The sequence below is a fragment of the Tenebrio molitor genome, chromosome X (assembly GCF_963966145.1).
Source record: "Tenebrio molitor chromosome X, icTenMoli1.1, whole genome shotgun sequence".
Lineage (NCBI taxonomy): Eukaryota > Metazoa > Arthropoda > Insecta > Coleoptera > Tenebrionidae > Tenebrio > Tenebrio molitor.
This window is the reverse complement of record NC_091055.1, coordinates 1,771,737-1,783,758: the sequence shown is the minus strand read 5'-3', so window position 1 is coordinate 1,783,758 and position 12,022 is coordinate 1,771,737. Positions and strand designations below refer to the sequence as shown.

The following is a 12,022-nucleotide window of genomic DNA, read 5'->3' as shown; positions in this document are numbered from 1 at the left end:
ACTTATTTCTGAGACTCGTTGTATATTCACCTGCAGGTGCTAGTTATGGTATTTGCGCTTAGAAAATTGATTGTAACACATGATCAATAATCACTGACAGTGGAGGATAATTGAATAATATTACGTATCTGCTTTCCCCAAAGACCATACACTAATCTGAAATCTCTTGTTTTATAACTCATAGCACTTTTATTAAAAGGCATGCGGGCAGAGATATTTTATCTCAACAATAAACCTGATTTAATGAAAAAATATAAATGTTTGATACGTATTTTTCTTGCCCAAGTATACAAATATGAAATTCAGTTGACATGGTTTTGCGATCCAAGTGGTGTTAATTCATCACACACCCTCAATGTAAAGAAACCCTGTGCCTTTGTCATAAATTACAGACCACACCATTATTGTCAAAGGATGTTTCACGGTCTGTGTGATAGAATCAGGCCAACATACAACTCGCCACATCTACATTAGCCGGTATGTTTAAAATATCAAAGGAGACGATACCCAAACGAGAAACATTATCCTCTATCCTTGGACGTGGCGAATAAAATCCTTTAATTTTATATCTAAACAAACATCTTTTCTGCATTTTAGTATACCCACCTTCCGGGTATGTACCGCAAAAAAACACCAAAAATAAATATTTGTTCACATCAGACAAGTCGTAAAAGTCGCAGTTATTTTTATAATGAGCTTTTGTTTGGATTTTCCTTAAAGTGAATTGGAAATATAATCGAATTTGGTTTTTCTGTTTCTTTGTTCTCAATAATTCCAAAAACATTTCCTTACTAAAATGCATCGTGTTGTTTCGGGTCCCGAAGGTCTCGTCTGTTCGGTTCTTTTATTCATATTAAGTTTCTACATGCGTACCTACCATTAAGAATTTTACATAAATAATGTATTTATGAGGAAAGTATTTTTAGAGAGACAAAGAAAGATCATGGAATAATACCTATGTCTCTCAACCTTGCTTTTATCGCTTTCCGTCATCGAAGACTTCCTAGTAGGTATAGGTATTACATATATTACGTTATATATATAATATAATAATTATCAAAATTATAATTACATAAACTGTATTTACTTTCAAAAATATTCGTTAATCGTTACAAATATTTGATTCAGTACAGTTACCTATGGATAGTGTTATTATTTACGGTCAGATTAATTTATAATTATCTACAACCGCTATTAAATATTTGACCTTATATTATTTAAATTGACCGCAAGAAGATCTGACTTAATATTAGGTAGTGAATGTAGAATTCGAAATTCTTGTGATGCAAATTTTTCCACAAGAACAAGTTACTTATACCTAAGTTTAATTTTAGATGTTTGATAGGAAAACCCAATAAACTACAAAAAATAAATAAACAAGTAAAATTGGGTTTTTACTCGACGCTATATACAATTTAACTTCAAACTGACGACAAATATACTCCGTTAATTACATAAAATACATAAAGTTTATTGATTGCGTCCATTCAACTCCGGCTTTTGGATGCACTCGAGTTGATGTTTTGGCAAACATCAATTTCCGAAGTTTCGCGTCTCAACTTAAACAAACGTAGACGCCACATTATTACTATTTAAACATTTTTAAACCACGAATTCTCGTTTTTTATTCGTGCGGAAACTGGATTCGTTAACAATGAATATTTTCTGGACCACTTATATAAGCAAGCCGTAAAGGATAACCAAATCAGTTAGAAACTTGCTCAGTAGCAGACAAGATGAAATTTATTATCCTTGTGGCTTTGTGTTGCCTCGTGTTTGCTATAAACGCTGCGACTTTACCGCTCAACCAGGATGAGCTTAACACCCGAATTCAAATAAGAGAAAGGCGATCACCGCTTTTATTGACCGCCCTGGGTGCTGCTGGACTCGTAGGAGCTGGGATTGTAGGAGCAGGAGTGGCAGGACTCGCAGGAGCGGGACTCGTGGGAGCGGGATTAGGAGCAAAAGCTGGTTTCGCTGCAGGGTATATACGTCAACATAGAATTATTTTTTAATAGCGGAAGTTAAACAGGGCCCTAGCTGGATCTGCGGCGAGGTCCTACGGAGGTGGGTACTACTATGACGGTTATCAACACCGACATAACGGAGGATATACGTATGACGCAGAAGTCAATGTGAGAGTTTGACAATGGTGAGGACCCAAAATTAAAATTTCAACTACATACTTCGAAAAAAGTTACACCCATTCTTACGGATGTTTCAGTAAACTACGTAAGCGTAAACTTTACGTTTACGTGACTGAAACTAAACCACCCTTAATGTGCATCGTGAATTTTTTATGAATTACGTACTCACTCCGGAAACCTGACTTAATTTAAATTTCATTCAAAATTTTCTGCAAGGCTAGATTTTTATAGAAATATAAACGGCGACCCCTCCCAATGTTACAAACAATAAATGTCAACAACTTACCTTAAGTCGGACCTGTACCGTGGAATTTTTAACATTGCACAATCAAAATTCTTCCGTTTTTCTTCCACAAGTTGTAAACTGTGATTTTCCAATAGTTTATCTTTGTACAAAATGCACTTTAGAACTGAAACACAACATTGATACCTATACGCACAAACGTAACCATAAATGTTTCAATTCGTTTCACATTACTATCACTGTTTCTTCGTAAACATTACTTAATACTTCTGCATTCTTTTACTTATCTACAAATTAAAATCAACAAATTTTGTGACACCAGTTCAAAATATCATCATTTTAAATTTGTAAAATTGATGAACAATCATAGCAACCGCTGAAAATTAAAATGGGTGAACAAATTTCAGGCGCGAATTTTAAACTACCAAATCATTGCGAATTCACGGAGGCGCGAAAAACAGACATAACACAAGGATTCGATCTGTTTGCAGTTTTATTTACCTTTGCTTAATCTGAAAATTTACAGATATTTGTTTCATTGCTAACAAGTACCCAGTGCTTTACAGATCTATTATTTTTGACAAGTTACAATCTGTAAATTTGCAGATCTCTACATTTTTTGTAAATTATTTGAACAACTTGTGTACTTCACCCCCACGTCAGTCCGTATGAACTACTTCATCATTGTTAAAAAAGAATATGATAATTTTAGATATTAACATATTCATACGTTAACGAAAGTTTCATTTAAATTTTTAAAAATGTGAATGGCAACTACAAATATACAGCGCGATCAGGAATGACTGAATTTGTTGGCAACAATGAAATTTGGCAAATTTGAAATTTACCATCAAAGCTTCATTTTTGTAATAGCATAAACATAACCGACATAACCAAACAATGTCTAATGTCCTGTCCTGTCAAGTTAAAACATCCGGTCAGTGCCAATTACGAGACAAAAAACACTAATACTTTTCAACTGTTTCATTGCCAACAGATTCAGTTATTGTTGATCACGCTGTATATTTAAACAAACTGTGATCGCTAGAAACGCAACGTACTATCACTTGATGAGCGAATCGTTCAACTGAATTTCATTGGCGTAACAAATTTCTACAAGAATATCTGTAACAACATTCTTTTCTTATCTTTACTAAGAAATTTCTTGTTTTATGTTCGATGCACGTGATTTTGAAATTTTAAATATTTACTTTCAGGTACCAGGTTCAATGGTGTATAAATGTACAAATACAAATAAATAATTTTATAAGACGATTTTGTTTGTTTATTTTTCATCTTTATTGAGCAATATGATCGCTTATAATAGGGATTACCAGGTAATGGAACCATCATACAAATGATAAGTATTCAAAAGTGATACAATATATTGTTCTTAATGAATTCAATGTACAGATTAAATTATCCTATGGTATACATGAAGCATATATTATATGTAACTAGGCTTTCATTACACTGCCATTGCACATGGTATTGTTAAGGCAGAATATGCTCCATTGCCTATTAATTTTAGCAATGACGGCTTCATTGCATATAATATCAGATGCACTTGAAAAACTTAAACACAGGATATTTCTAAATCGAGAGATTACATTACAAAATAAATATATAAACACGGTAGGCGAACAAACTATCCTGTACTATATCTAAAATAAACTTAGTTCAGGAAACGTGTTTCACTAAATAATGTAACCAAAATATCACAGACAAAATAGCAACATTTACAATAAAATGAGTTTCATTTTTTAAATCAGTTGCCAATTGTGTCATATATTATGCCCTTACTGATATGACATTTAATCCCTCATCGGTCGCTCCATCAGAAAAAATCTAACATTTTTTAAACTTTAGGCTCAACAAGCACTGCCTTCCTTAATCAAATTGACTTATTTTGGTTGAAAACAACGTAATCGTGTTTCGAAAATTAGAATAGAAGCTGTTCCAGCAGTCGTTTTAAAAGGCATCTACCTATCTAATCGATTTGTAAAAAAAATTGTGCTTTAACCACTAAAAATTTGTCCTCGAACATGACGCACAAATGTTAGATAAAATCTAAAACGCGACCGATGGCGTTACAATAAGAGACGCGACCGATCGCGGATTTAAAAAAAGATATATAAATATATCCAAAAATACTTTTTGAACAATTACTCTTTTTCAACACAAAGTTTAAAAATTATTCACAGATCTCACAAAAAATACTACACACTACTCGGCCATAAATTAAATATAAATAAATCACCTAACGATTAAATATCGACAGTAGTCATGAATAAATGGCGTACAATTCAAACAGATAGCTGTAATGTTGCTATATCAGACGAGAGTGTACACAATAAAATTACTATTGTCACATTTTAATACAGAAGCTGACCAGATTAAAAATGAAAAACATAAAACTGAAAGTGATGTAAATAAACACTTACATAATTAAAAAGAAACGTCATTCAATTTCAAAAAATTTTTAAAGGCGCTAAATTTATTGCTTAGGTGATGGTAAATATTTAAAATTGAATGACAAAATAACTCTACACAAAAATAAATACACAGCAATACTAATCAAACACGTGGGTGTTAAAATATTCGGTCATACTTAATACAAAGTTGCTCCCTGCCGCATTCAGATAAGCTAAGGCATGGGACTTAATCCCTGAAAAGATGTTCTCTATTTATAACACACTAAAAAAACTGTTGGAATGTGCTCAAAACAGAAACATCTTTTACACTTTTTTTTATTATACAAATCACATTATTAAGCAATAACTAAAGACACTGAAAATCAATTACAATATAAAACAATTAATAATAAAACATTTTACATTTAAATCAGTTGTCTGCGATCCTTTGCGAATTTTTTAATAGTTTTTGAGCATGACAGTGCCTTTAACACACTACTGGCGATATGCAGGCATAGCTACTCCATTTCCCGGGGTAACATAGTCTCCTATCATTAAATTAGCACTAACTGGATAATTTGTCATCACTAAAGGTTGTTGCTGAAAAAAATCGTATTTTAGTAACATTACCCACTTTTACATTGTCAAAGTTTGTCTATGAAGACTACACTCACTACACTACAAGTTTGTTATTGATTAAAACCACACCGTATTAATTAGCTATTTATTATTATGAACAACTAAAACTTCATTTACAATTATGCGGTGCGAGCAATAAAACGTAAACAATTCAAAATGATGATGGCAGTTGCCTTGACAAACTTTTAAAATTAAAAAACAAAACGTAAAAGTTACACAAACAAAAATAATTACAACTACAAATTATTGTAGTTGTAAATATTTTTTGTAGAATGGTCTTGACTACTCCGAAATTTTCGAAGTCCACTGGATAATCTCCTTCTTACTTTCCCCTAAAAATTTTTTAAGCAAATTTTTTACTTTGTCTAGTTTGTGGCGATTGCCATACACTCGATTTTGTTATAAATGAATAAAAACGATACCTGTTGTGGGTTAGGAGAGGTAAATAACGACGGTGAGATCGCTCCGCCGATTAACTGAGCAGTGTGAGTTGAAGTCGGACTAGCTGCGACGCGCCCTCTACCTGTACTCGAAATACAACCGGGATGAATGTTTGGCTGGGTAGCTTCTGATAAATGAGAAGGATCCACTGAGGTAAAATTAATAAATAGTGTGCACAAATAACACATCAGACACAAACCTAATGCTATAAGATTGTTCGCCATCATGTTGCTATTAATAATTGTTTGTGTGGTATCCATTGAAACTTCGCCTAAACCGTTAACCGACATGCCATTGACCATGTTGACAGCTTTAAAACACAATCAAAATTTAAAAACAATTAGACATTTAATTGACGAAACAGAAAATAATAAAACTCAAAAATACCATTTCTAACACCTTGTGCATCCAACTGACTCCAATAATTTTCGCTCGGAGAGACGTTGGAGATTCCTGGAGGGGGCTGAACCGGCGCTCCCGTATATCTAAAGTATGGATTTTTCAAGTCTAAGGTGTTTTTAGAACTTTGATTTGTCCCCTCCACTGCTAAATCTATGGTCACATCGTAACTTTGTCTAAAATAAAATACATTTACATACGAAAAAGTAAAAGTGCATAACACGATCGCACCTTTTATTGGCAACGAGTAAGACTCTTCCTGTTAAAACTTGTCCCTGTTTAAGTAAAAGTGGTTGTTCCAACAAACATCTAACTTGGTACCAGTGCGTTAAAGGTTCAGTTGGTCCAGTACTGAGCCAAATTGTTTGTTGTGATCCCGCAAAAGCTACGTCAAACCAAAACGCTAATCCATGACAAGTCCCAGATTCCAATATATGAAATTCCAAAGGTATGTCTAAAAAAAAAATTAACACAAATTCGTAAATTAACTACAGTACTGTCATTTATTTGAGCCGAATATTCAAAAACGAATTTATAAAGAGCCAATAATTTATTTCGTTTCTTGGGACAAAATAATGATTACGAAAATCCCAATGTGACGATATTGTGGGCGTCATAAAATTATTTCAGTCCCCGACATTTGTCACATTTTTTCTCAATTAAATCGATTTTAAAACATATATTACTTTGCATCAAAAAGTTGGAAAAGTTATACAGGCTGTTTCCTAAAAAACGCCGCAAGCCGTAGCTCCGTTATTTATTGTCCGATTTTAATAAACAAAAAGGCAATAAAATGGTTTGAAAAACACTACAAAATTGGAAATTTTTGTATTCTTTTCAACATTAATTTTTTTCTGATTTCAGTGATGTCTAACACGTTGACTTTTGTGCAATAAAAATTCAAGAAAATAAATAAAAAGTGTTATTACGTTACGATATTTTATTAATGAATTTGAAAAAAATCAAGCGCGGCGTGGAAAACAATGACAATGTCAAAGGGATAAATGCCATTTAAGTATTTTGGTCGCACTTTCATTCGTATTTTGACAAACTGGTTTTGCTGTTTATTAATTGATTGTGCAATTGATCACAATCAATTGACCGACATGCTGCAAGTGTTTTTCGAATATAATAAAAATCGCAATCAAGATTAACACAGAGACGCTAATGTTGCGCGTGTAACAAATTAAAAACCACAATGAACGTGATTCTGACGTTTGAATGACATTTATCTTTTTGACGTTGTCATTGTTTTCCACGGCGCCTTGATTTTTTTTTTTTCAAATTCATTAATAAAAAATCGTAATATAATAAAACTTTTTTTCTATTTTGCACCTATAACACAGGCAGTATAACACTCAAACGGGTTTCGAAAAGGAGCTTTTTTCGATACGCGGTTTCAGGAACATTTACTTAAATTTTTAATGTTGGCAGTGACTCAGTGAGTTTTTGCTTGGTGATCACTACATTTCACGACACTTTAAATTGAAAACTTACAATTGTTCGTTTATTTACCAGCGTTACCAACCCTTATATTTGCCAAATATAATTTTCCTAGCATTATGTTTTGGACTTTTTTTTAATTTAAGGGACAAAATAGAAAAAATATTGTATTATACTTGTTTTATAAGCCATTTTGTCGCACTTGTTTGCTTATAGCACTCGTCGCTGCGCTCCTCGTGCTCTAAAAAACGCGTGCGACAAAATGACGTCTTATAAAACTCATATAATAAATTACTATTATTTATTTTCTTGAATATTGATTGTACAAAAGTCAACGTATTAGACATCATTGAAATCAGAAAAAAATCTCAACCTGAATAAAAATAAAATATATATTTCCATTTAAAAAAAACAAACTTGACATAACAATTAATGTTCAAAAGAATAAAAAATGTATCCATTTTGTATTTAATCAAAAATGTGAAAATAAGTAACCAGCAGGTTTTTAAATACCTATAAAACTCACCTATTGTGTGAAGATCTGTTTCATGAGCTTCTGAAAAGTCTACCACATGCCTAATTGATTTACTCATGCAAATTCTAATATCAAATGTGTCAACAATAGGTTGTCTAAAATATTCCTTAACAGCACAATTTTGAATTGCTGATAAATTAACTCCATGAAAACATGTTTGGAACCTAAAATTAAAAACTCATATGTGCAATTTATTAAATATAATCATTATAATTACCAAAAATTTGCTTTACTATATTGTTCCATGTATAAGGAATCATCAGTAAATGGCGCTATATGTAAATCTCCCCTTGAAGGATACATTTTCCCTCCTGGAGATAACCATTTTTTTGCATGTAAATAAGTCTCCAACATTCTCTCATTATAAAGCATGTAACCCATTGGTTCAGATATAATAACATCTACCTTTTCTGGAAGTTCAATTTCTTCTATTTTACCAGGTATTACTTTTATTGAGTCTGATAAATTGTTAGCTTCCACCAATTTCTATAGAAAAAATTGTTAGTTTTAATAATGGTAGTGACATTATAATATAGCGATTACCTGGGCAAAATGTGCCATGGTGGAGGCCTCCACTGCATAAATTCTTTTGGCTCCAGCTTGAGCAGCAAAAAATGACAAAATACCAGAACCAGCACCAACATCTAGTATTACTTTATCCTGAAATGAAATTATCAATTCTCAGAACTAAATATGAAAGTCACAAGATAAAACCTTAAAGTCATCTAAGTTGCATAATATTGCTCTTTGATACGTAAATGTCCTAACAAAGTCTTGTAACATATTTTGTTGTTGAGATAAATATCCATAAAATTGGAAATATTGAGTTGCAGAGGAATCTTCTGTTCTCACAGAAAAAACAGATGCACCTTTTCCAGATTTGACTTTTGTTATAGCTATTGTGAAGTTTCTTGCATCTTAAAAATGACATGATTTAATAATATAATCAAATGAGTCATTAAGATTCATGTCACATGGTAAAAGAAACACCAATTTAATTGTAGATTAGAGTTAATTTGTGATGTAAGTTCCTGTTTAACATACCTTCTATTGTGGTAAATTTAAATAAAAGAGCTTCATTATCAAAGGAAAAGATGTATGATCTAGGCCCCACACGACAACACTCTGAAGATGAACAAATTGGAAACTCTGACAAGATGTGAGAATCATCACCTAAAATTCAAGTGTCACTTTACACAATGCACGCTAAATTTAAACAACAAAGCACAATTAAAATTCTTCAAACACATGGGAAATAATTGTTGGCAAACTCTAAAATTATATGAAAAAATTAACGAGAAAGTGGTGAGTTATTTTTAGAAGTCAACAGTTCAAAACTGCATTTGATTTGATGGCATGACCGGCTGTAAACGTCGAAAATTTAATAATATTGACAATAATAAAAAAAGAAAAATAATGATACCTGCATGATGCTTTACTGTAAATTGCTTATATTTACTGTACGTACCGTCAAGTAATTTTATGCTAATTCCTTGTGGATCGTAATCAGCTCTTAGTTTCACTTTCTTATTATATTTGGGATTGCAAACAATTTCTTCTGTCACATTAAAAACTTCAACTTCCCAGGTCCTAAGCGCCATTTTTCGCCAGTCACACACTAACGCACTCGCATTCGCAACAAACAACGACCAGCTTAAGTCGGTAAACATACAACCTGTAAAATCGACTACTTTAAATCGCGAATGCTTTCTGTCATAAAATCGCTGTGATTTCGAAGAAAAGACAACGACCAACAGATTGTGAAATACAGTTAACCTTCATCTCTACAATTCCTTATTAGATCAAGTTTTTTTTTAATCTTATCAAATCTAGACGATTAAAAAATTACACTTTTCTAACAGGAGCGCCATCTACTTCAGCTGACTTTTATGACGTGACCATCTTTTTCGACCACCTTGAACTTGAATTTCAATAAAACATACCGTCAAAAAGTAATTTTTTATTGTAAATTAATTGATACATGAGGACTGTTTATTTGAAACATTAAAAAATTAAAACTGTTACTAATCTCCGTTTAAATTTTGTTGAAGGCGGCGATATCCACGCTTTGGACCTGAAACAAACAAAAACAATATAAAATAAAATACTACTAATGCTGCTAATTGGTAATTTCGGTAACAGGTGTTCATAAAAATTGCAATTATATCATCAAACGAGTTGATCTCTAGTGTCACAAATTGTGACGTGACAACGATTCTAAAATATGTTGTTATACTGACATAATCCTCAATAGCGGTGATTTCATCTTGCAGCCAATCAATGGAAATCTTTTCATCTTCTACAACACAAGAAATTTGAAGTTTATGGATACCATATGCCAGAGGAACAAGTTTTGCTGCGCCCCATAACAAGCCATCTGATGAAATTTTCCTCACTTGATTTTCCAACTCTTTCATATCAGTTTCATCATCCCATGGTTTCACATCAAGGATTACATTTGATTTGGCAATTAATGCTGGCTCTACAAACAATTAAAAAAAATCGTTTACTGTTGTTATAAAAACTCTTAACTCTATTTTTCATCAAAACAAAATTTACTTTTAGACTTTTTTGCGTTATAGGCGGCAAGTCGTTCTTCTCTAACTTTTGCAGCTGCTTCATTTTCTTCATCAGAATCTGAACCAAACAAATCAACATCATCTTCAACAGGTTTAGCAGATGAAGTAACTGTAACTTCCTGTACAGGTTTGAGTGGTGAAGCGGCGTTTTTTTCAATATTAGAAATGCGCAACTCTAATTGTTGAATTTTATTGAGAATTGTGTTAATGGCTGGAAAAAAAAATTAATGGTGTAACTAGATGGTAATTAAAATTTACATTTCTCAAATTCAACAGCCTTCTTCTCAAAGAATTTTATTGCGCCTGTATCAATTGACTGGGATCCTGATGCAGGTGTCTGCAAAATTTAACAAAATGTACAATAAACAATTATACAGATATAAACATGAAAAAGTTGATGCAGGTTAGTAAGAAATAATGTTAAAACAAAAGCCTTGCATTCTTACTCACATCTTTAAAAGAATCCCTACTTTCAATAAGAAGTTGTCGTGCCTTGGCAACTTCACCTGCCAAAGGAGTTACGGATGCCTACACCAAACAGAACACCATTATTGTTAATAATACCAGTTCTGCAAGAATGATTAAAATAAATAAATGCAACAGAAAAAAAGAAAACCTGATTAGTAAAGAAACCTACAATAAATATTAAAGAGGAAAACACACATTTCTTGTAACCACACTTTTTGAACATGTTATATAATGAAAAAAAATCACTCAATGAATTAAATTTGACAAAGAAAACGCAAATAATTCAACAGACAAATTTTAATTTGTGTTTTCTTTATTTTCAACTGCACAATTTTGATGGTTACATTTTTACATCATGACCACATACCTTTGCCAAATTTTCATAATACTTGGTTTCCGCATCTTCATAAATGCACTTAGTGATCCAAATGTTTTCGTATTGAAGGTATTCCATTTTAACTAAAAACTGAATTATTTTAGGTTATGAAACACGTGTGGAGCGTTGCAATATATAAAAAGCCTGTTAGTTGTTACGCACAAGTGCTAAATAAGTGCAACTCCAATATAATAAATCAAATCGAATTTAATTTACCTGATATTTTTGTTGATTTGTTAAAAATTTGCTCAGGTCCGTACGGCCTCCAACACAGCTGTTAACAAAAAGGTTAGGGCATCGGGTTGCGACGGTAACGTCAAACTCAGTTCTGCGGCGA

At 32.3% G+C, this 12,022-nt stretch overlaps 2 protein-coding genes and 1 long non-coding RNA gene across 8 annotated transcripts; 1 reads left to right on the top strand and 2 right to left on the bottom strand.

Annotated features, from left to right (window-relative positions):
• Positions 1 to 1,685: 1,685 nt before the first annotated feature.
• LOC138140216 (uncharacterized) lies at positions 1,686 to 3,666 on the top strand. The gene is made up of 3 exons (XR_011162453.1): positions 1,686 to 1,984; positions 2,033 to 2,152; positions 3,609 to 3,666. It is a non-coding gene; the product is annotated as an uncharacterized lncRNA (long non-coding RNA).
• Positions 3,667 to 3,752: 86 nt separating this feature from the next.
• On the bottom strand, positions 3,753 to 9,971 carry Art4 (arginine methyltransferase 4). Of its 3 annotated transcripts, none has more exons than XM_069061028.1 (11): positions 9,731 to 9,970; positions 9,307 to 9,435; positions 8,977 to 9,179; positions 8,806 to 8,922; positions 8,480 to 8,748; positions 8,254 to 8,426; positions 6,516 to 6,738; positions 6,285 to 6,460; positions 6,085 to 6,195; positions 5,867 to 6,033; positions 3,753 to 5,405 (listed from the first exon to the last, which is right to left on the bottom strand). In XM_069061028.1, exons 1-11 carry the CDS (start codon positions 9,930 to 9,932, stop codon positions 5,301 to 5,303), a joined length of 1,875 nt encoding a protein of 624 aa, XP_068917129.1. In that variant the 5' UTR covers positions 9,933 to 9,970; the 3' UTR covers positions 3,753 to 5,300. The 3 variants fall into 3 exon arrangements, with proteins under 3 accessions (XP_068917129.1, XP_068917127.1, XP_068917128.1); XM_069061026.1 differs by having other exon boundaries at positions 6,273 to 6,460; positions 9,731 to 9,966; XM_069061027.1 differs by having other exon boundaries at positions 5,330 to 5,776; positions 6,273 to 6,460; positions 9,731 to 9,971.
• Positions 9,972 to 10,207: 236 nt separating this feature from the next.
• Positions 10,208 to 12,015, bottom strand: LOC138140213 (elongation factor 1-delta-like). Of its 4 annotated transcripts, none has more exons than XM_069061042.1 (7): positions 11,902 to 12,012; positions 11,677 to 11,768; positions 11,292 to 11,369; positions 11,100 to 11,178; positions 10,822 to 11,052; positions 10,503 to 10,744; positions 10,208 to 10,336 (listed from the first exon to the last, which is right to left on the bottom strand). In XM_069061042.1, the coding sequence occupies exons 2-7, from the start codon at positions 11,761 to 11,763 to the stop codon at positions 10,298 to 10,300; spliced, it is 756 nt and encodes a 251-aa protein (XP_068917143.1). In that variant the 5' UTR covers positions 11,764 to 11,768; positions 11,902 to 12,012; the 3' UTR covers positions 10,208 to 10,297. The 4 variants fall into 4 exon arrangements, with proteins under 4 accessions (XP_068917143.1, XP_068917144.1, XP_068917145.1 ...); XM_069061043.1 differs by having other exon boundaries at positions 11,677 to 11,775; positions 11,902 to 11,995; XM_069061044.1 differs by lacking the exon at positions 11,292 to 11,369 and having other exon boundaries at positions 11,902 to 12,015.
• Positions 12,016 to 12,022: the final 7 nt, after the last annotated feature.

Coding starts and splice junctions, on each gene's coding strand:
- Art4 (XM_069061026.1), bottom strand. CDS start 9,932: ATGTTTACCGACTTAAGCTGGTCGTTGTTTGTTGCGAATGCGAGTGCG. Junction 9,180..9,306: donor TAAATTTACCACAATAGAAG/GTATGTTAAACA, acceptor GTCATTTTTAAG/ATGCAAGAAACTTCACAATA. Junction 6,739..8,253: donor AACAGATCTTCACACAATAG/GTGAGTTTTATA, acceptor TTTTTTTTTTAG/ACATACCTTTGGAATTTCAT.
- LOC138140213 (XM_069061042.1), bottom strand. CDS start 11,763: ATGGAATACCTTCAATACGAAAACATTTGGATCACTAAGTGCATTTAT. Junction 10,745..10,821: donor TAACGCAAAAAAGTCTAAAA/GTAAATTTTGTT, acceptor AATTGTTTGTAG/AGCCAGCATTAATTGCCAAA. Junction 10,337..10,502: donor TCACCGCTATTGAGGATTAT/GTCAGTATAACA, acceptor TGTTTGTTTCAG/GTCCAAAGCGTGGATATCGC.